Source organism: Odontesthes bonariensis, chromosome 21, assembly GCF_027942865.1.
Source record: "Odontesthes bonariensis isolate fOdoBon6 chromosome 21, fOdoBon6.hap1, whole genome shotgun sequence".
Lineage (NCBI taxonomy): Eukaryota > Metazoa > Chordata > Actinopteri > Atheriniformes > Atherinopsidae > Odontesthes > Odontesthes bonariensis.
In genome coordinates, this window is record NC_134526.1 from 21,459,930 (window position 1) to 21,484,454 (window position 24,525).

A 24,525-nucleotide genomic window follows, 5' to 3' on the forward strand; every position below is an offset into this window, starting at 1 on the left:
CCGGTTTGTCAATCAGTTGTGCTTCCTCCTGTGTGATCGCCTTTCCTAGTGTATTCCAACTGCACTCAGTGACACAACTCTGAATTTATCCGATCTCTAAAGGCAAAATCTAAGAAAACGGCATGAGAATTAGATTTTTTTTTTGTAACTTTTAGCAGTCCTTGGGCGAGTTCTGTGTCAGCAGCCGACGCAGTAACTGAAAAATCTTTCTTTTGCTTGCTTATTCAATGATTCTTTTTTCAACTATTAAGCACTGTTTTTTCCGCTGCTGAGTGGACCACATGTCTCTTGACAGTTGAGTGTTGTTCACAGAGAAGCAACCAAGCAAGCTTTGGTGTTTTTCAGGCCCTGGTGATTTTCATACTTTTGAAAGGGAGCGTGCGGAATTTAAAATTATGGAATTTTTGAGGTTTCGGCGTTCCACTTCTGAGGCACATCTAATGTAACATAAGTCTGCCTTTCCTCCCATCGTTTTCAGGTCATCTGTGTTCACTGCCCTGCCTGCTGTGCCTTGTCTTGGTTTTTTCTCTCTTGATCTGAGCTCTACTTCATCCTGAGTTTATTTTTTTTTTGCGCTTTGACTTTTTTTATTTGTTCCAAATGTGAATAACTGTTAAAAAAGGATTTTTCTGGTAATATTTATTTGTCCAAAACTTTTATTTCATTTAACACGTTAGCTTCTTTTTCTGGGTGACTTGGCTCCTTTGAGGAAAGCTCAACGGTTGTGTTGGACTGGTGCGACACCATTACCCTGGAACCACTATTGGAATGACTTAAACAACTTTGAAAGCAATTAGAATAATAGTACTGTATACTTCTTGTACTTCTTGTTGTGTACTGTACGTGTAGATATAGTCTAAGTATATGAGAGTGTGTGTGTTTCATCCACTTTACTGTCATCACAAAAATCAAACACCTCTTTTGCTCATTATGTCTCAATTATTCACTATCCCAACACTTGGCTCCTGCATTATCACCAGGACCTCTGCACCGCTCTGTTTTGCTCGTCTGTAGCGTAGGTGAACGAATTGAACTCCATCCATTGCAGTCAAGGCAAATTGGTGCTGATGTTGAGATGAGCTAAATGTCTAAAACGTGAGTCATGGTGTGGAGGCGTGATGGCCCACCTGGATTACTAACTGCTGGGGGGAGAGAAGCTGCTGTGCTGCAGTTGTGGGTTTGAAGGAGTTCTTTGAAAATGGCTGCAACTGTGTGACGAGTCGGGTTCTAAACTCAGATGACTCTGTGATATCAATTCCAGGACAGAAGGTCCTTCGGTTTTTGGTTTGTAAAGGAAATTCACAGGTTACTGTTATGAGGGTGTTACATTTGAAGCAGTGTCGGGCTTTAAAACAGTTGCTGTAGTCGTGGATCTGTTGTGGATTTTAAGAAAAGATAATCCACAAATTTGGGCCGCCAAAGTCATCGTGTGATTATCTTTTGGGGGGTGAGTTTGTTTGTGAGTTAATTCGGGGTCCATGCAGTGTTCAGAGTTGCTCCATTTTTATGTGTGTGTCAAAGTGGTATGTGTTGTTTGATGGAGACCAGCTAACTATGTCACTGCTGCTCCTGAGATACTTTAACCCGTTCGTCCATAGATGGTAACCTAGCAACAGGGGCGCGAGCCGACAGGAGTGCATTCATCTCCGACCGCTTTTTTTCTATCTTACCCTCCATCTTTCATTCTGATCTTTCTGTGACTTTCTGCTTTTCTGACAGTCTACATTTACTTTTGTATTGTTAGATATATATATATATATATATATATATATATATATATATTTAAATATATATTTTGGCTTTTGGCCAGACAAATTGTTTATCACATCAAATCTTTGTCAAATGACATAAAAGACATGGACCATGACCGCTCTTTTGGTTCAGAAACATTGATCATTTGTATGTGTGGCCTGTGTAAATGTACAATGCCGACCTTTTCTCCTGTTTAACGGGTTGAATAAACCTGTTCTATCTGTAGTTACCAGTTTCACATTTTATGCCCTCATACCACACTGCTCTCAGCTCCTGCAGATGGTAATTTTTTTTCAACCCAGACAGACATACAGTCCTCCAAAAAGTTAACAATGCAAAGGCCTCAGAGATGACGCTACACTTTGATAAAACACCGATTGCATGAAAGTGAGCCTCGGCTGGCCGGAGCTGGGAGGGGCCGACAACAACCGATTTAGCAAAAAAATATATAACAAAGTACCAAAAACTCTTATGCCAAGAAGCAAAGGTGAAAAGCTCAGACAGCAGCTGCACTGGGCATTCGTCATCATCTTAACAGTAGTTTCACTCAGATCATTCACTTTGATTTCTTCCTTTTACAAAGCAGAGCAAAGCTCAAGGGGACAACAATAGCGCCGACGCAACTAAGAGCAGCCCACAGCTCAAATACTACCAAATGTTAATGAGACTGCCTCCAAGTAGCAGCACAGTGCTATAACATGTACATGTGCCTTTGTGATGCACCATTGGTGATTGGATGTAGATATTTACCCTTTAAAGGGTAATACTGGCTGAAGTCAATCCATTTCTTTTTCACACAGGACTTTATGGTCTTGATTGCTAGATTAATGTTTTGTTTACATCACATCAATGGTTGGGGACGTTTTTTTGACGACTCTCTTCTGGCTCTTAAATCAGTATTGCCAGCAATGGGCCAGCTTTTGTTTTTCCATTTTACAATCACTGCAGGCATCATCATAATTTCTACTTTGTGCATTATTAGGTATTGAAACCTCAAACATGTCATTGTCTCTTTTGTTATCTGCAGCTCTTCACTCTCACCTCCATGTCCTCCCTCCCACTCTCGCTCCCTCTTCCTCTTCATGCCACCTCTCTCTCCCCGAGTTAATGAGTAAATCAGTACATAAAACATCATTATGAGGATAATGACTACTTTCGAGCAAATTAAATACAGGGAACAGGAATGTAAAGTACACAAACTGCACACTCTCAAAACTCTTCCTTTCTCCTCCTTGTTTTTCTTTTTTCCTTGCCGTCTGGCCCAAAACAGCAGGCACTGTTTGCGGGGGAGTTTAGAGAAACAGCAAGTGGCAGCGAAGGGTGGAGGGAAGGAGGGATAAGCAGGACACAGCAAGAAAGTTGTTGTACAGCACAAGAGGTTACAGGGTTATGCTGTATGTGTGTGTATGTTGGCTGGAGACGTTCAGCAGTTGAGGAGGTAGATCTGCTTCCGAAGAAGCCCTCAAGACACACGCAAATATCAGATTTTCACATTAACATTAACAGTGCAAATCTCATAGTGCCTTACACTAAGTGCTGCTTGTCTGCCCTTTTCTCCATTAGAGGAAATGTATAACAGAAACGTGTATTGTCAGTGTAAGACACCACTTTTCAATATTAAATCTAGCGTATTATCAATGGGACGATGATGTATACCCGATTGTAACGTTCGTTTGAGGTTGGAGGTTAGTGTGGGCACATCGGAATTAAACCTACTGCTGTTGGCAAACAGTTTGGGCACCCCTGGCCAACAAAGAAAGCATGTGATATTTCACGCAAGAGTATTTATTTTCTTTGAGTGATTTTGAGTTTTAAAATAAAAAAGTGAAAAGGTCCCAAAGCAACAGCTTTTGCACCCTGAATGCCCAGTATTTGGTTGTACCAGTTTTGGCAAGAATCGCAGCTTGCAAACATTTTTGTAGCCAGCAAAGAATCTTTGAGCTCCTGTTTGGGGGGGGGGGGGTTGTCCACTCTTCCTACAAAAGTCAGAACTCATGGGCCAACAGCACTTGCAACACTGCTCCTTTGATGTTTTGTTTTTTTCAGTATTATTGATGAGTTGTTCACAGGAACTCTCTCAGGGTCATGGCAAAACCACTTTTCAGATGTGTTTGGGATCATTATCATGCCATAGAAGCCATCCTCTTTTATTCTTCAGCTTTTCACAGATTGTGTGATGTTTTCGGGATTTTATCCACTCTTCCCTTTACAAGTACAATTTCTTTTTTTGTTGTTGCATTGTGAGCTGAAAAAACAACAACCAGAAAACCCTTTGCTATTTTCTCCCAGTCTTCTGCTGCTTTCTGCACATCAATTGTTTTAATTTTCAGTGTGAGACAATAGGGCAAGGATTGAGGAATTAAATACTTTAGAAAGCATTTGAAATCTGAATCCCTCTGCATTTCCTAGAGATGCCAAACAAGGATTCTGAACAAGCTGGAGCCCTAATGCAATATGACAAAGGTCTTGACCTTGGTCAGAGTTCTCAAAGAGGTCAAATCTCTTGAAATTCCCACACTTTGACATGTTAAAATAGACACTTTTGACTTTTTGCGATCAGTTGATCTTCTACTCATCAACTTAGTTTAACATAAACTTTGATTCGGGATTCCCAATGGTCGAAAAATGACATTAAGGCAAGCAAAGGTGCCTGGCTCAATATGACACTGTGCGTACACTTGGCAGCGAGGTTTTGGTTGAGTGCAATTCAATTAGGCATGAAAAAGGGAGAACACAGCGAAAACTGATCAGGAGAAGGGAAAGGTGAAGAGAAGTGACAAGTGAGCGACACAGCGAAGGCGAAATGAAAGATCAAAGTCAGACAACTGACAGGTTGAGAGACTGAGTGAATGAAAGGCATTGAATGAGAGGTCGGGAGAGAGATGAAGCGTCTGAGAGAGAGGAGAAGGGGTGGATGTGTTGGCTGGACCACGTAAACTCAACATGTGCCAGAACTTTCACAGCGCTGGCACGGAGCTAAAACTGATATCGAACGGGGCGTGAAGACAGCCAGACGATAATGTTTCCTTAAAAAGGCAGAGATGTATTGTTTTGTCCCTCTGAAGGTGGGTGTTTTGTGTTTGTTTGTTTTCAAGCTTGTTCACAAGCAATATAATGTACACACATTTAAAAAAAAAAGTTTAAACACATTTTTCCTGTGTTAAAAATGGTGTAACATTCTGTGGGACAAATTGTATATCTCATTCCCTGTTTTCCAGAAATTGAGTTTGAAGAAATCTGAAACGAGATCGTGTTTATTTGTACGAGCCTCAGGTGACGGGCATGCTGGAGCTGACTGTGTGAGAATAGTAGGCGGTCAGTGGATGCTTGTTTGTGGCGCCTCAACTGTCTCACTGACATTAGGTGTCAAGCTATTAGATGAGTCCGCAGCTCCTGCGTACAAAGTCAGTCAAGAGGTGTCTGTAGTTTGCTTATCATCCAAATGCCTTTGCAGGTGCTTTTGTATCAGAAAATAATGAGAATTTAGTCAAATTTAGTAAATGAATGGCTAATCTACAGAGTTTTAATAAGAACACTGCAGACCGGTGATGAACACTTTTGTCCCGAAAGATGTAAAATGAAATAATTTTGAGACTACGATCTGGCTGATACTCATCACATGCTTTTCATAATAATTTAAGACGCGTCCGTTTTGGACAAGTCTGTATTACCAAACAACTTAAAATGGAGTTTTCTTTTGTTTACACCATTTTTATCTTACAATCATCACCAACTGGAGGGGGTAGTGTTTGCCTGCCAAGTGAAATCCTTTGTGCTTTTGTGTAACAGCATAAAATGGTAGATGTAAATAAAGACGGAGGAGGAGAGGAGAGGATGCGTTGATGGAAGGGAGAAAGAGGAGGAGTGATATGGGTGTGCTGACTCACTGTGACCCTTCTCCCTGCTCCACCAGCGGCATCGTGGGTATTTATACATTGGCGTAGGCTGTTCACCCCCTTTATATAAGCTCTTACACACACATGCACACACCGTTACGGGGGGAGGTACCCAGGGTGAAGGGGGCATTTCGTTGAGATAGATAGATTTATTTTTCTCCTTTCGAACCTTTATCATCTTTCTCTTCTTCTGGTCCTACTCCTGTTGCACCAGCCTTGTCTTTGTGTCTTCCACCCCACTCATTAGGATGTTTCCTCCTCTCTGAGACAGTAGGAAGAGCAAGAAACAGAAACGGCAACAGAAGTCTAGCTCGCCAAGACCTCCATCCAAGCTGTTTAAACACTGTGCCAGGTCTGCCAGGCTGCAGTCAGGGAGAAATAATGCAGGTGTTTTGTAGTTGAACCCAGTCAGTTAGTCAGTCAATATACTATGAATGTTAGAGGTTCTGTCTTAGTTTCGTGCACATTTTCAATTGATGAAAAAGTCAATTCTTTAAAGAAAACCAAACCAAAGAGATATGCAGCCCACCACTCAGTGTTTTCATTTCTTCCACTGATCGAATGTTTAGATTTACAGCAAGAATTCCCACATGGAATACCGCGTGTCTCTCAACATGTAAGAGAAAAGTTATCGGTGACATTCTGCCGCAGCTATAAGTTAATAAACACGGGTAACTAGAGATCTCTGTCACTCTAAACCTGGCTGCAGGATCTGACAGCGTCTGAATCTGGGACATTGCTGTACAGCATGTCACTACGACTCGCATGCACACACAAACAAATGCCCAGGCTCACACATGCTGGCAGCTCATTAGAGGGAAAGGGTGTGTACAACATCAGTGCACTGCCAACATCTCAGAAACAGAATATACTGGAATTGGGGAGTGGAGAGGAGATGAGATGGGAAATAATGCTAATGAAGGGAAAATAAGTAAGAAGTTTAAATAATGATAAATGTAAAATAGGCCAGAGCTTAGAAGCTCATGAACAAATCAGAAATCAGTGTTGTTTTTAATTTTTTTTTTAGTTAAACAATTCATATTTTGCTGTTTGCATTGTAGTATTTTTAGGATTCAGAGGTAACCTCCCTTCTTTTAATGTAAGAGGTGCTGTTGGTGCTTTCACAATTTATTGATATGCAGAGAGCATGAAGGGAGGACGATAGGGATTGACATCAAGTTGTTACGCAATGTCACCGTTTGGGAGGGACTGAGGCAGCACGCAACATTATAAAATCAAATTCCAAGCGATAGTCACAGTATCTTTGTGACTGCGTATCTCTTTATTGCCAGTGAAGTGTTGCAAAAAAAAAATGTTGCACGCTTGCCACATGGCAGTAGAACCTCTACGTTATTGAATATTGCATTGAATATTGCCAAAATCAGTGGTAACTAAGACAAAGGTTACTTATGGAAGGGATTCCATGTGAAAATCATGATGCAACTGTATCATTTCCATTCCAATATGGCACGTTTTCATCCTGCAGCCGTCAATTTACTAAGAAGGATCAGGTCAAAAACAGATAATCCCCAGAAGTAATTAGTCAATCAAATCACCTCTGCTGCAACTAATGATTGTTTTCATTGTTGAACCCATTTTCATAAAGGGTAGGAAACAGCGTAAAGTGTAAATAAGACCAGCACGCAATGATTTGTAAACCATTTACTCCCTGTTCCCAACTTTTTTGAGACATGTTGCTGCCGTCAAATTAAAGACGAGCTCATATTTTTCATGCAATGGTTGAATGCCTCCCTTTCAACAGTCAGTGAGTTTTCTATTCTCTGTTGGAAAATAGAATATTGACTTATAGGATTTTCAAGTCATTGCATTCTGTTTTTATTTGCTTTTTTAACAGTATATCAACTTCTTCTGATGATTTTGAATCTTCCTGTGTCTCCACACAGAGTAAATGTGGCCCCTGGATGGTTCCTTCAGTACCAACTGCATCCCAGCCCCAGTCAGCCAGTCTCTGCAGTTCAGACACTCTGTATTAACAAAAGCAACAGTGATGTAACAGACTGATGAGAGGCTGAGAAATGGAAGACGAAAAGAGGTGGAAAAAGAAAAATGGGGGAATACTGTATACTGAGTGCCAGTTTGTGTGTGTGTTCCATGCATATTTAATGAAGGCACAGGGGCAGGGTACCAGCTGGTCAGTCCACAGAGGGCATCAAGAGGGCAGAGGACAATTTATTTTTGGAAATGAATTTCCAATTGGGATTGGTGAAGTTGTGGTTATCTCAAAAATCAATGCGAAACGCCAGAACGTGACCGTGGAAGCTCGTGTGGCTAAACTGAAACGGAACGATGAGTGCTTTGTCCTGGTGTGACCGTTGTGTGTCATTAATAGATGGGAGTAAATTGGAAGGATGTTGGTTGTGGGGAGGTAAAGACGACACATTTACCATTGATTCTAGCACTGACACACCTGACGTCGCCATAACTTCACTGAAGTTTTTTGTTTAGCAGCATACTTGAATTCTACATCTGGACTTAATGAGATGGCAACACAGCTGCTCCACAAATTTTTCCCAACATGTAGATAACCTCTCTGGAATTTTAAACCCTTCGCTGGTTTGTTCAATAAAAGCGGGCTGTACCTGTAGTAAACAGGATGGGGTTTAGTGTAACTTTTAATATTAAACCTTAATGGAGCATCCAGCGTCAATGTGATGAAGAAGGTGCTCCCTTGTGAAAGAGAGACTAAGGAACTTTAGCTTAAATGTAGGAGATGAGACACCATGGCTGAAGTGACTCGTGTAAGATGATTATACTCCTGATATCGGAACAGTTGGATGTGTTAAATGTGAAGCGGGTTCTGTCACCTCATCACTTGCTTCTATTTTAGATATTAAACAAAAACAAACCACAAAAAGCTGTAAAATGGAAAGGAGATAGTTTATATGCAAGAAAAGAATGTACATGTGTGTAAAAAATGTATCTAAGTGAAAAGGGATTATGGAGTCGTGCAGAAATGAGTTGTACAGTCCCTCATAACTACCCCGAAAAGACACCATGAGAGATGGCCTGACAGGAAGGTGTTTGAGGTGTGCTGTTGCTCCTCAACTTTTGCTAAATTATTTCACTTTAAATGTTGTGCTGCTACAGATGGTAAACAAATAAGTTTTTGATAATAGTGCTTTTGGGCTTATCAGCTGATGCAGACTGTACTATCTTTCTGTGTAAAGTAGTCTTTTCAGTCCAAAAATATACTTCAGGAAATACATGATTCATGAAAATATACTTCTGATTGTAATATTGTAATATTCTTATCTTTTGCTGCCTTATGCTTCTATCAGCAGTCGGGGTTTGTCACATTGTTTTCCATTAACTGGAAACGTTGGAAGTTTTTCTCCCAGGTGGGGAAATTAAATTTCAGATTTCATGTGCAAACCAATTTTTTTATTTTTTTTTTAAACTATGTGTAACAGAGTCTTGGAAACATACATGGTTACTTGATAATTTTTTCCACTGCAGCTATCAATGAGACTGATAACAACATGAATCAACACCTTCTAAATGTTCCAAAGCAGGTTTGTGGGTTATTCTGTTTTCTGGAGTGAGGTTCTATGTCATATAGCTTCACATTCACAGTTTACAACCAAGTCGCTGTGTAACTATTATTTCACTTGAGCGATTCGGCTCAAAATTTGGTTAAAAGATTTGAGGTACTTTTTGTACCTGAACAGAAAACTACTGTAAAGCTGCGAGCTGTCACCTCTGCTGGCAGGTGCACTTTAAACCCACCGTACTTCTGCTTTTAGAGGTTTCACCTCATCCGCCTCGAAACATGAGCGCCTCTGATTTCATAAGATTAGATAATCTCGTCTGTCTTTCAGAAGCGAAATGTCAAAGGAATGAATGCGTTGCAAATTGAGGCGGTAATCACTGATTAATTTGGTTAAAAGGAGACGAGCACCTTTTTTTTGTAAAGAGCTGTTGTTTGTTTTGGCCCCAGGGTGACGTTATTGAGCAGCATGTAATAGTATTTTAGCATCAAATATTTGTGTGTGTGTGTATGCGTTTCAGTTAGATTTGGCAGGAGCAGTACTCCAAAAGAGCAGTTTCCTTGAAGCAATATGGGCATACAGCTCACACCATTCCTATCCACACTTCCATCCCTCCACCCGCACTCTGTGTATTCAATCTGCAATATCGTTGGAATGAGTGGGTGGTCTTTGTGTTATGCGTATATATGTGTGTGTGCGCAGTACTGTATCACTGCAGTGAGTAGGTGGTGTAACCAGAGAGAGGATATTGCGTGGGAGAGAAGTACCATTGAGGTGCACATGATTGATATGTGTGCTGGAGAAAGTATTTTCGTGTTAATTATGACCCCTCTAGGGTCAGCGCACGTTTACCAGCAGATAAGAATTCATCGGAAGGTGATGCACTAACTGGCCTCTGGATATGCAAATGACACACTAGAGGTGACTGCTAATGGTGAAATTATCCAACATGTGTTATAGATGGTATGAGGACTTTTTTTTAATGCTGTGCAGTGAAGGGAAAAAAAGAACCCCGTGAATTCTACTAAACTGCGGTTACCGATTTCCTTCAAGCTTATGTGACTCGACTTCCTTACGTGCGTTATGTTATGCAAATGTTATTTGGTAAGAAGAAATAATATGTGGGCAAAGTTAAGTTATTCGCTTTTCTGTAGAAACAGGCCTGATGCATTTTCAGTGAATTAGAAGCATGGATTCATTATCAAAATAACCAGAACTGGTTTTCTGTCAGTCAACGAACCAACCGTCCACAAGACCGAAACATTTGATTTACTGTCAGATTAAACGAAGCCCTGGCATATGAAATAATAAGTTTAAAATAAAAGAGCACATTGGTGGGACAAATACATGAATAAATGTTGAAATATAAACTGACATCCCTGTTTGAGTCACAGAATTTGCTTTTCCACCAGAAGCTTCAGGGCTGTACAGTTCTGAAATGTAAGCCTTATAGAAGTAATATGAGTGGAGATTTGGAAAAGTATAGTTTATTTCTGCTCTTGAATTTGTTTAGAAATTGATGTGAGTGGATGGTGGAGGAGAGACATTTGATAGATTAGGTAGTTTACAAATGCAACGAGTTCACAGTTCATAAACAGGAAGCGGACCACTAATGCTGAGCCCGACTTGAGAGAAAAGGCAAAGATGAAGTTGAAGTAAAGACGACAGTAAATACGTGGGAAGAATAAAGGAATGAGAATAAATTGATTAAATTGACTAAGGAAAAATGACAAAGAATTGAAGACATTAAAAAGAACTGGAGAAATGATGTAAGTACATAAATGAAAACATTTATTCTAAAATATATATACAAAAATAAATCAGAATAAATGTAAATGCTTTTTTTTGTTTTTGTTTTTGTTTTATTGTTGGTCCCATAATTTTTTTTTTTTAGTTATTTGTCCTTATATTTAAAATTTAATTTCTTTCTGTGCACATCCCCTCATTCATTTTTTAAATTGTTTTGCAGACTTCTCCTTTTTTTTTTTTTTTTTTTATGGCCCTCCCCGTCATTCCACACCGGCCTGTACCAGAACCAAAAACACCTTCTAAAGGCCCTAAATAAGTGACACTCAACTTTGTGACTCTGATGAATAGATTTTCTGGAGCACTTCATGCACTAGCTTGAACATCGTCCGTGCATGTGCACACTCCAGAAAAACAAAAGCACATTTAAATACAGAAGCACGAGCTTTGGCACACGGTGATGGAGTCCTTTTGTTTCACAGTGCAACAAAACTGATTTGAATATGCCTTTCTACTCTTAGTAGTCCTTCTATGAACTGTTTCGGTATCATTAAAGTCTCAGTTGTACATTTTTTACCATCTCTGTCTGTCATTCGGCCTACGTGCAATGGACTCCGGGGCCTAATCATAAGGACTGCGATATTTTTAACCTCCTTTGTTTGTCTTCTCTGTCAGTGGAACTGACATTGATCAGGGCGGAGATGACGCGCTTGTTGCGCATGAAGGCTTTCACATGTTTCTGCACTGCTGATCGTTTCCTGCCTGGAGAGACGAACCGTGTTGCGCTTTGAACTGTAAAAGCAAAGTTTGATTTGTATTCTTGGTATTCTCAGCAAATCTGTGCCTAGGGAGAGTAAAGTCTCTCTCGTCTCTTATTAAGGAGGCATTTTGGTGCACACCGTGACAAAAGCACGAGGCTACATTTTACATTGCATTAGACATTCTGAAGCCTCTCTTAAGAGTGGCTGCCAATGAGCCAACGGTGCGAGAGTGGCAATAAGAGAGCGTAGGTGTTAACAGAGGCATAGAATCTCTCTGTATATTTCCCCTTGCTAAAGGTCTCTGTGGGTTAAATACTGTACAGTAAGTACTGCTTACTGTAACTCGGGTTTTTTAAAAAGTGCTTTAGCATAAAGGAATATCTTAGGATTTTCCCACCTCCCCTTTTGCGCTTGGAGGTCATCGAGAGATACACAAATCTTGAAATTGTGTTCGAAACATGACTGTCAAAAGCCAAAGGGGCTCATATTGTTATAATGTGGGTGTCTGACAACTTTATTGAAAAGACACCTAGAGGTATTCGCTTTTCAGCTCAGAATCAGCAGAAATTGTGACATAGAAGCAGGTGTGCATGCATCCAATAGCAGTTTCACAATCCAGGCTCAAAAGTTGTGACGTGATGTTCTTCAGGAAAAGCTCCTCTGATGTTGGATTTCTCCTCCAGTTTGACTGGCATTAGTCATCCCGGTCGAAATGTTCATTGCAAATAAGATGGCAGAGTCTACAAGCAGTAGTGTTTATGTTTATTTGTAGCACACATGGCTATAGCTTCAGCATCCCTCAGTCCTTCAAAAGTAGTTTGTGAAAGCTGCACAAAGTGTGGCTCACCATTTTATTGCGCCGCTTTGGAAAGGAACTAACAGTCTTATTTTAGAGAGCAGCACTCAAACTCCAGCATCACATCATGCTTAGCCAGACGGCTCCCTCCGCGCTAACACACATGCAGAATGATGTCTTTCTGCCACAACCTTCTACTGGAATGAGACTTCCGTGGAGATCGTTTTAATAATGTTGTCAGTCCCTTAAAATAACATTCTGGGCCTGTCGGTTGCAAATATAGATCGTGTTTTGCTTACCAATTATGTACTCCGAAGTACAGGGCAAAATAGATCTTAGTTGAAAAATACTGGAATATTTCTTTAATGCAGTCTTCAGCTGGCTGCCAGTCAGTCAGTCAGTAAGTGCTGCTGATATTTCTGGGATGTCTGAGAAGCTCAGATCATATATTCTCATCTCATTAAAAATGATTGATTCACCAAAAGCGCCACATGTTATAGAATCAATATGCTCTTTTCAGTAAGTCATTTCCAGCGATGATGCTAGTTTTCAGCCTGATCAATTCTTATGTTTGATACCAACATTCAGGTTAGTCAGAGCCATTGTTTACGCATTGATTTTGGCTACCTTTTACGCAACTTTTGGTTGACTGATGTACTATAAGTGTGTTTACTGGCCTGGACATTAAAACAGAAGAATGTCACAATGTGGACTCAGACTGAATGTTTTCCCCTCTTTTTCCCTCTCTTCACAGTGTGTTGTTTCGTGGTTCACAAACGTTGCCATGAGTTTGTCACTTTCTCCTGTCCAGGCGCTGATAAAGGACCCGCCTCAGATGTAAGTATATAATTATTTACCATTTCAAGTTTCTAAGCTCAAGTATGAGTATTGAGAGACTCGGTGGAAAGTGAAAGAGACTGAGATTGTTCCTGAGCTCTCATCAGCTGACAAATACAGTTGAGCAGCCTCCATCTTTCTCTCTTTTCTCATTTTCTTTTTTCTTTTTTGACAGTTATCCTTTAAGACCAGACATAGGGCTCTATAACCACTGTCTATGAAGACACAAACTCCAATGCCCTCCTTGTCTCAGCTTTTGAGAAACTGGTTAAATGTTCCCGTGATATGATCTGTAGCAGCCATTTCAAAGTTCAAGTCGAGTTAAACAGAGCCTCTACAAACTATGTCAAATACACGCGCAGCATTGTTGGTTGAAAGCGGTGCCAGCCTCATTTTATTATCATTCTTTGTTCTAATTTCACCCTCTGCTTAAACAGCAGAGGGCTGTTTGTAAAGTGTTGTAAAGCGGTACTTTGTCAAGGAGCTTACAGACGGCATCTTTTGTTTGATTTATATCTCAAAATGCATATCCACCCTCTAATGTAAAGGAACAAAATGATTTGCTCTTTACCTCTTCAGTCTATAAAACCCTTTTCTTTCAATTCCCCAGCCATGTCTTTACCTCCCTGTGGAGTTGCCTTTCAGTCCAAACTCAGCTAAGTCAGTGAGCCGCCTCCAGTGGAAACACTGCTTGGCTTCCTGACTGATAAGTCTCACACCGTACGTCTACTCATTATATGTCTAACAACCACCTCATTTACCCCCCCTCCCTTTCACCTGTCTGTTCTTCTCTTTTTTGGCGCAGCACTTCAAATAACTTCTCTTTATTAACTTCTGTTTTAATGGTCGATCTGGGTACAAAAATACACTAATAAAACCTTTCCCAGGGTTTTTCATGCTCTGGCATCTGTTCATTTTTGTTTGTTGAAAAGTCGGAAGTAGGCCTTAAAAAGCGCTATTGTTTGTTTTAAGTGAATTATTTCTGGGGTTGTGTTTGCAGTAGCTTAAATATTACTGGTTTATAGCCGAGTCGCAGTCAGTGAGGCCAATCACAACTTTTTTTAGTGTTAGTTCGCTGACACAGGCATATCTCTTTGTAACATTCTATGTATGAATTAAGATTTAATATTTACGTGCAAGTTTATTAATGGCTTTTTTAACAAGTGGTTATACAATTATTTTAAACGTATGCTCCATTTTGTCTTTTCTTCCATCTTCTCTGGTAGACAGCAGCAGAAAGCCCCCCCCCCACTCGCATCTTCAAATGTCACTCAGCATCTCTATGATTGCCTTTTTTCTGAAGCCCCCCCCCCTTTCTTCTCTGGCACTTGTCTATATTTCTATATTTGCCATGCATGCAACCCTCCCCTCCCTGATTATCTCACCCGGTGTCTCCCCCTACATCAGCTCTGTTCTGTACATCCTCTATTTAAATGCCACTCTGCCCAGGGGGCCTCTGCTCTTAATTACGGGCCCTCATCGCCCCCACTATGTCATCTCCTTAATGAGTTCACGGCCTTATGACCTCAGCCCCTGCACAGCGGGAATGATGGGAAGCTCTGCTCCAAACTAGTAGCTCGTTTAAATATAGCAGACGGGAAGACAGGAGGCCTCATGATTATAGAAGGGAGCCGCGATCACAGAATAAACCCCAGTATTAGACGGAGAAAATGCTAGATTTTGTACTTTTGTTTTTATTATCTTTTTGTGGCTGGGCATGGGAAGGAGGGGTGGAGGCGTCAAAGGGTATGGTGTTGGATTGTCTCCGAGTATATGTTTTGCATTGTGGCCCTGAATATATGTTGTCAATTCGCAACAGAAGAAGACACAGTAGCTCCGAAGATTTATTCTGTCATCAGTAATGTTGTCTCTTTGTCTGCAGCCCATTATTTCCCATTATAACTCTCGCCTCTCTTTTTCTCTCTCAGCCATATATGTTTAAAAGAAGATTTCAATTATAGATCTGGGTTAATAGAATGGGCTCCCTGTGGGAGAGGTCGAGGGATGAAATCCTCTAATGAAACCTACATTTCAGGCTTGCGGCCTGCTAATGGTATAGAACTCAGAACGTGTGTGGACCATGTACGTGTGTTTGCGGGTGTGTGTCCTTGTATGTGTTAAATGCCAAGATACATACACACACGCATTGATAAAAATGCTCTGAAGCAGACTGAGGAATCACGAAGAAGACCGCCAGGTGATTAACTTGTACGGATGACTAAATATTCATATATTTCTCTTGTTGTTTATGGAATTCCTGTAATGTCGGGGAACTGTTTTCCCATATTATAAAAGTATAAAGGTCAACTCAGTTCTATGTACCATTTTAAAGTTTGGACAGACCTGCAAATTTGAAAAGAGGGCGTTGTAGGGTCCAAACCTTCGACTGGACAGATATATGGGGAAAAAAACTACACCGTCCTTCTTTTCTAAGGTTTTATGAATCCAGAGATAATGAAAAAACTTCATCTGGTCCTTACCAGGTCGGAAAATTAAGTCCACGGAACCTCAGATGAACAACAACACATTATATATAACACAGTGTCATGATTTATTTTACAAAAACTATGGGGCTCTGTGTAGAAAACTAATTAAATCCTACTGCTTTCATAGGGATAAAGAGGGTAAGTAGCAGCCAGGGGATGCAAATCAAATGTTCGGAGCATTCAGGTGTATGTTATCGGCAATGATCCTAGAGAAGATTTTGCTTTTAATGTTCAATAAACAGAGTGTAACATGCCATGTGTTGTTGTTAATCTGAGGTGGTATTTACCTGATTCTATAAGTTCTGGCAAGGACTCAATAATTTTTTTAAAAATGATCCCCTAATGTAAAACCTTAAAAAAATGAAAGAAGGTGTACTTTCTTTTTACTTGGCTGCATATCAACATAAGCTCACACCTTAGACATTTGGACAAACATGGAAGATACTTAACGAACATACACATGATGCAACAGATGGTCTGCGTACAGAATAGAGACAAAGACCAAGAAGAAAAAATGTTTCTTATTTCGGTGAATAAGTAAAGACCCTGCCCGTCCTTCTGCCTGTCACACAGCATCAAAAATAACATGACGGGATCTGTGTGTGATTTGTGTGTTGGCGGGAATGACTGATGCTGTTGGCAGGGAATATGATGGACAGCAGAGGGTTGAACCAACACAAAAGGAAAGCAGGGAGTGAGTGAAAGCACAGTGACAAGAAAAGTCAAAACAGTGGACGTCTTAGTGTAGTCACCATTCTGGCGTGCAACGCTGGTGTTATGAGCAGCTTTCAGTTTAGACAATCAGTCATAAAATCTATGAAACACAATACACTTGTTTATCCAGGGTCACCAGACTTTATCGTCCACTTTTTATGAGAATGGTCTTGGTTAGAGAAATCTATTAAACTTGTTCTTCAAAACTTTTGGAAAAGTTGGTAACATGTGGGCAGGACAACAAAAATGTCAAGTGTTATTAAAACTGTGTGGTAAAATTCTTTACACACGAGTGTGTTAGTGTTTGCGTAATGTTCATATTGGGTACATTTTCTTGTTTGTTTCTCATTGTTAATATTGTTAATTTTATTCTTCCGTCACCCACAGAGTGAAAAGTATTTCCCAATACATCAAACTTTTGTCTTTTTAATACAATTTCCGCCACCTACGTTCGACTCTCGCAGAAAAAAAAATCCTCCTCATCAAGTTGGTTTTGCTCACATCTTCGGTTCTGGAATAAATTAGACGTAGTTTTTCTAACACAAACCTGAAATAAAGTTGGATTTTTTTTTTTTTTTTTTCAATTTGCTGTTTCACAGACTCTTATCTGTTAAATGATTCTAGGGAAAAGCCCTTTCTTCTTCTGATTTGACTTGACTTCACAGTAGAGGGGGCAGGGACATGATGTCTTTTTTTGTCGCTTTTCACTCTTTTCATGCCTCTGTCTTCCTGCCTGTTAGTTTCTGATTGATATTTGAGTTTCCAAGCTGAATGTATTTAACCACTACTGCTTGTAAATAATCTGGCACCCTCACCTGTCTGCCCTCATCATGGCAGCACAATGTTTCCCCCGTGTTTTTTTTCTTCCGAGAAACAAAAACAGAATAAACACGAGGTGGTCTTGTCCTTGAGAAAGGGGACAACCAGCAAAGGAAGACATGTGACTGGCACCTGCACCCTCATGGAGTCTTAACAAGCGTGCACACTTCTGAACAGGCTTTGGGGGGGGTATAATTCGGACAGTCGCAGACAGCGTGGAGCATTATTTCCCAGGACAGGTGTGGAGGAGAGGAAGAAAGCAATCATTTCATTCGTTCTGGCTCACGTAACAAAAAGAACATCCACATGTCGAAGATAGGTGCGATGGATCAGAAAGATTTCAGCCCATACACTGAGGGTGTGCCCGCTTCGTGGCACAATATGGAGCCTTCTCAACTGTGACTTCATGTCGCAGGGTGAGTGTGTGTGTGTGTGTGTGTGCGTGTGTGTGTGTGTGTGTGTGTGTGTGTGTTTGTGTTTGCATAAGACCAAGCAGGCCGTCAGTGCAACCGCAGTGCTTAGAAGCAGGTGTGTTTGAGTCGTGGCTGCAGGTTTCACTCGCACACACACATGAACTCACATGAGACGCGTCGGACAGAAATAGCCCGTTTTCCGCTCTAGTTGTTCTTTTATGACTTTTCGTGGAAAATTATTATTGAGCTTTCTGACAACCCAAATTAACTTAATCAACATCCGTTTAAATTTTTTTTTTAAATCTCCAAAGGGAAGATGATAAATGTCTCTTTTTGTGTCTTTTGAAAAATATATATATATATCTTTACAAAGCTACTGAGGAGCCCTTATTTGGGTTTGTAATTAATTAGCAGAAAAGACCTCTTCAGTTCTGAGACAGGTTGTAGGATTGACAGTAAAAGTGTACATTCACACAAAAAGATAAAAAGACACAGGCAATGTTCCCTGTTTAAATCACAGTGCACCTGGAGATGTGCACGCGTGGCTCAGCCTCACATCCCTCCCTCTTTACAGTGAATTATGGCAACAACCGAGACACAGAAATCCCAGTGCCTCTGGGTAAGGTGGATATTATTCACTGTCCGTATGAGTCCATACAAGCAGGTAGTGAAGGGGCGTGTGTGTGTCAGCCACCACAGAGTGCGCCCTCTACTCCTCACGGTACAGTCGTGTTCACTCTAGAAATGTTCACACAGAAGCTATGAAAACTGAAATCGCACATGCAGCATATGCAGTGCCAGTGAACGGTTTGGATGCAGCACACCACGGCCACAGTTCAGCCTGTCCTCCGCATTCTGGGTGTGTAGAACGTGATAATGAGGCAGCTCTAATGAAGTATGGATTAGAAGTTGATTTTGAGATTCGACTTTGCTTCCATTTTATACAGTTGAAAGTGCCCATGGAGCAGTTGTGGCTCACTAGCACAAGCACAAACAACACGAAGCGAAGTCACGCACTTAATGATACCTCTTGCCTCTCACATTTAATTTTTTCATCCTTTTGGCGACCAATCATTTCAACACTCTCCTCCCTGCTGGGCTGCCTCACCCCACTGCTCCCACCTCTCTGCCTGCCCACAGGGTATCTCACGTTGTCCTCTAAACTTTAATGGCCAAGAATGGCCAAAAATGACCACATTAACTAGAGAACTAGGAAGTATTTAAGTATGTCTCAATGGGAAACCTGCAGACAGACCACATTTTAATAGAAAATCAGTCCACTTGTAGTATTACTAACTCGGTTTCATCACCTGTTATTACAAAAGGTCGGTTTTGTTTGTCTGTATGCTGCTTCCACCTAAGAAACCAACACTTTCCATTACATTTGGACCACCTTTTTTTTGATGGATTGGAAAAAAAAAACCACATGCATCTATCAGAGTTTCCATTGATGTGTGCTCGCCCTGTTAACTTTCTTCCATAGACACAAACCATTAAAAATTAGGGCCTAGGACCTGTGACTGTGATCTTAAGCCCTTTTCACACATGTACTGTACTGCTTTAAACTGGTGGCAGCTGAGTGTGTCAGTGTCCCATGTGATTTACTCTCCTGGAGCTTTTCCGCTACATTTCATTTGTAGATGAACATCTGACCATCTGAACCGAAACGATTTTTTTCATGGTATCTGAGCCAAATGAACCATAGGAAAGTGTTTGAACTGTTCTGCTCTATATCAGACCATACATCAATATTTGTGCAACACAGTGCTCTGTTTGTTGTGAATGTGAATACTTATGGCGAATCAAAAACTGTAACTGCACAAGGATTTAGAGAGTTTAGTGTTTTGCAGCTTCTCTCCTTACAAACGGTGCAGAGACGGTGACCTCTGGTGAAATAAACATCACGTTTTCCCTCCAGTTGATAACAACTATGCTGTTACTGAAGTGCAATTAAACCTCATTACTCAGTCTTACGCAGTCACATGCTGTGTTTTCTGAATTGGTGGAAACATAGCTGTATACAAGTGTCTTCATATGTGTATGGTAGACTTGTATAAACTCTTACCCACCTGTTCTCTCTCTGTTTAGATTAATTTGGGCTTTAAAAAAAAGACTCCATGCAGTGTTTTGTCTAACTCTTGCACACTCAGACATGCAGACATGATCGCACACACATAAACACACGGACCCAGTAGCTGCCTTTTGTCGTCTTTCTAAATAGATGTGAACAGTAAGAATACAGAGGAAACCAATCTTGATCAGATTACAGTGTCGACACCCCTCTATATTCACCCCCTGTCAGACTTCCTGTAAATACTCTATTACCCCACAGCAGTGGAACAGGGAGAGACTGAGATGAATGGTTGTGGTGAAAGATGAATGTCAAAGGGATGGAAGAGGAGGAAAACTTTTGTCATAAACATTCACTCATTCTCTCTTTCCTTTTTAATTTGTATACCAATAACCCTTGCAGTGAAACAATTGCTTTGTTGTTTTGACAGTTCTGTCTTCCTAGGAGAAGAACCAGATGTGCGACTGAAAATAGATTTCAGAGGGTTTGTTTATATTCCTCTCTGTTTCTCTGCAGGACCCGAGGGCAAAGCACAAGTTTAAGATCCACACCTACTCCAGCCCCACCTTCTGTGACCACTGTGGCTCTTTACTCTACGGCCTCTTACATCAGGGCATGAGATGCGATCGTATGTACTCCACACACACACACACACACACACACACACGTCTAAGATTTAGACTGATGGTGTTTGGTAATCTTTAAACTGCATTTATATTTCCACCGTATACACCAGATTTTTAAACAAACGTAAAGGTAAAAAATAATATTCATTCACACTATAGTCTGATGTAATGTCACAAGTTTTTTCCTCTGTGATGAATTTCCCAGATTGTATGATGAACATCCACAAGCGTTGTGTGGCCAATGTGCCGAGCCTGTGTGGGACGGATCACACAGAGAGGAGAGGTCGCCTCCAGATCACTGCTGATGTCAAGACTAATGTTCTCACTGTCACCAGTAAGTCTATCTGAGCAGCACACACAGAGGAATACAGTGCACATACACTGAGAATACCGATCATCTGTCTCCCTCTACTGTTAGAGTGCCAGAGGTGAAAGATGGAAGTCAAATATGAGCTCAGACTCCTTCATGAGTATTTCATCCAGGTTGTGAAAAGCACATCTTTCTGTGATGTGTGAATTATCTATATACCCAGTCTGTCCCTAACCCTAACACTCATACCTCATTTCCTTTTAAAAAAGGTCACAAATAACGATGCTATTGGGAATCTATTTCCTATATTATGGCCAAAATACTTCACAGAGCAACTCCTACATTATGACCTGGAGCCATATAAGCGTAGTTTCACCTTTCAAGTCTTTTCAAGACACAGGACTTATTTGGATTTTTAAGAAATACTGAAAAACAGCAGTCATTCACAATAGGAACTGAAGGATTAAACCAATTTTTTAAAATTATTCTATGTTTCTAGTTTCTTCAAAGGCTGAGAAATAAAAGGTGTTCGTGAACTGCTTAAAGCTTTCCAGAAAACATTCAGGTTTGAACATTGAAGGCTTAAGTCTGGACGAATAGTCGTCCAAATCTGACATACCTTGTACAAAAGCTGCCATAAAAGGTATTCTTACACCACTTCAATATTTAAGATTAAGCCATAATATTAGTTGAACGGTTTATGTTCAGAACAAAAAAAGAAAGAGGAAAAAATCACAAGCAACCAATCACTCCTGGCACTATTGTATTGAAATATGTCCAAGCTATTAGGGAAGGAAAAACCTGGTCATTTAGTATATGCAGGTGGTCAGTTGACCTCGTTTTTTGGGCACATAATGTTGCTGAAACTTGACCTGATCAACTGAAGCTACCCCACATCATGATACTAACCCCACAGGCTAAAAGCAGGCCTCATCAGACCATATAACATAACAGAATGCGTCTTCTGACATGGTTGTCAAGCTACTCACTGCATCAGTTACGGTTGAATAAGTTGTTATTTAAGTTGACCTGAAACCTAAATAAGTAGTTGAAAACATACTGTAAGTTTCATAGTAAGTTAAAAGTGTCACTCTTTTTTGGCATCTGGAATGTATTTGAATTGTTTGAGTATTTAGGATGATTTTGTTTTCATACATTTTGTAATAATAATAATAATAATAACTTGGACTTATATAGCGCCTTTCAAGGTACCCAAGGTTGCTTTAACAAAAGAAAAGAAGGGGGGAAGGGTAGGGCCGGAGGGGTGGGTTTAAGAAGAGTAGGACATGGAGAAGAGATGTGTTTTTAGATTCTTTTTGAACTGTAGTAGAGAGGGGGCAGAACGGATGTGAAGTGGCAGATTGTTCCATAGGGTAGGGGCAGCTGAACAGAAGGCCCTATCTCCATATGTTTTCAGTCTGGTACGAGGAACGGAAAGTACTTGCTGTTGACCTTCTTTGTTGAGTTAAGATTAATTGTGGGTGTAGCGTACATTAGTCTACCTCTGACATGATCCCCTCTGTATGTCTCTTGAATGAGGACCTGTCTCTTTCCCCATAACAAGTGCTGCTTATGTATCATGGTGTTAAAATGTTGCTGCAGGCGTCTTTGTTTTTCTCACGTTTAGCCATTAGGATTGCAGCAGCTGTATCTAGCAGCTTGAGACTAAGCCTTGGATTAACTATTGTTGCTGAAGATAGAAAGCAGGATGTTGAGAGAGTGAGAGGGCCCTGCCAGCCAAGCTTCAAGAAAAAATAAATATTTATCATCAATTTATTCATATGGTCACACTTCTCTCTGCGGTGGTAGAAGGATTGGCACTGCTGCTGACCTAAACCCATCAGAGTTTTACGCTATGTGGTCTGGCTAAAAAACACCTTTGCACAGTTAAATAAATTTTGGGTTTTGCGTTCACATTTAAAGTATGACAAACTAACCAATTGGGTTGTGGCGTTATTTCTTTCCAACGGGCAAAAAGATTACTTCACCGCCTTTCTTTTACTTCTTTTACTTGCAGTGGCTTTTCCCACCTGCAGGTGGCAGCAGAGGTTCAAATTAACTTTGCTTCTTACCTCTTAGCTCTGCTTCAGCTGGGCCTCGTGCTGAAACACTTATTCCTAATATGAAATTGACTTTGGGGTGAGAAGAAAACTTGTCTGGTGGTTGATCTAGTTTAACCCAAATTCCAAAGTACTTTAATCAAACCTTATGTCTGATCGTATTTCCCTCATACATAATGCTCCAACTTAAACTATGTCACAATTCAGACACAAATATGAGAGTGAATAATACGTGTTCATCTTTCATCCCTCGCTGGATCAAATGAGTCTGGAGTTCATTAGTCTGGGTCTTACTGCCATGACCTTAGTACAACTAAAAGAAAGCTTGTAATTGTTAGTATCTGCAGCAATACATGTGATTTCTTGTTGCTAGACAACATGATTTTCAGTACTGCTGACAGAAAGAGGAAATTGATTGGATGAAGTAGTCAATATAATCAATGTACAACATCTGCTCTTCAGTTAAAACCCCCCATAAATAATGTATTTATCATCCATTAATACTTTCTAAATGGTGTCTGTTGGGCTGTTCGATGTATGATCTTTCACTGGGTTTTGTTCCTGTTTTCCTGTCTCTCTTTTCTCAATGATTTTACTCTCTGTTCTTTCTTCCTGGTTCCCACGCTCATAGACTGATCATTAGCGGGTAGTTACTGTGGGAAATGATAAGAGAGCGTACTTATCGCGCACACTGTTAGGAAAGCAGCAAAGCCTAAAATCCGCTTGGGCTTCAATGCAGAGCAGTATATTGAGCTAAATTACACAAACTGCAACGCCAAATTTACCCGTGAATGTTTTTATTTTCCACAAGACTCAGTCTGGCTCAATCAGCCTTATGATGCTTTAACACTGAAGATGTGGTTCGGTGCTGAATTCACTCGCTGTGTGTCAATATTGCTGCCGATGTGATGAATCATTTCAGCAAATAGTGAAAGGCGGTTGCAGGAGTAGTACTCATTTTAGTACACAGGGGTCAGTGTGGAGCCAAAAGCAGCGTCTTCCTTGATAATTGTGAGGTGAAGAGAGAAAAAAAAAGCCACTCCTGACAACGAATTGCAGAGCCACCAGGAAGTACTCTGCAGCTTAACGAAGCAGGATCTAGTGGAAATGGCTGATAAACAGAGAGATGTATTTGAGCTGATGACTCTGATTATGGTTTTCATCAAAGTGACCCTGTATTGATCAGTTGCAATTCTCCTCCCTTTGCTGTCAGGGGCAGATCAGGGTTCAGGGACAGTGGCAAAATAGCACTCGCGGCAACGGATGGGAGCTGGCATCTATGTCATGGACACTCCATTAGGGAAAATGCGGTGGGACATGGAATTAAGATTCTAAAGGTGCCCTCTCCCTTGGAACTGCACCCATGCTAAGGTTATATATTTGGAAAGAACCGGTTCGTAAGACACGTTGAGGAGTTGTGGGATTTAAGATTAAAACTAATATAAACTAATTCGCCAAAAAAGTGATACACTCGTGTGAGAACGGTTTTAACTGTAGATTTGAGACTTGATGCACATTAGAGGAAATGGAAATAACTTTAAGAATTTTATTTAATTTTTTTTCGGTTTGACCCTAAATTTAACAGTTTTTGTGAAACTTTTCACAATCACTCATTTGTCACTGGATTAGGCTGAATTTTTTACTGGGCATCCATGAAACTCTAAGGATAATCTGTAACTTGGTAGCTGTTGGATATTGCTCTGGATATTTTGCAGTATTCAATCTATCA

General features: G+C 40.5%; 1 protein-coding gene across 2 annotated transcripts in view; it reads left to right on the top strand.

Moving 5' to 3' along the window:
- LOC142372005 (protein kinase C beta type-like) overlaps positions 1-24,525 on the top strand; it is a 96,073-nt gene that overhangs the window by 17,949 nt on the left and 53,599 nt on the right. For both annotated transcript variants that reach the window (XM_075454732.1, XM_075454731.1), the window contains exons 4-6: positions 13,215-13,297; positions 20,317-20,428; positions 20,632-20,760. In XM_075454732.1, the coding sequence (XP_075310847.1) occupies positions 13,215-13,297; positions 20,317-20,428; positions 20,632-20,760 (324 nt within the window). The remainder of the gene's footprint in view (positions 1-13,214; positions 13,298-20,316; positions 20,429-20,631; positions 20,761-24,525) is intronic.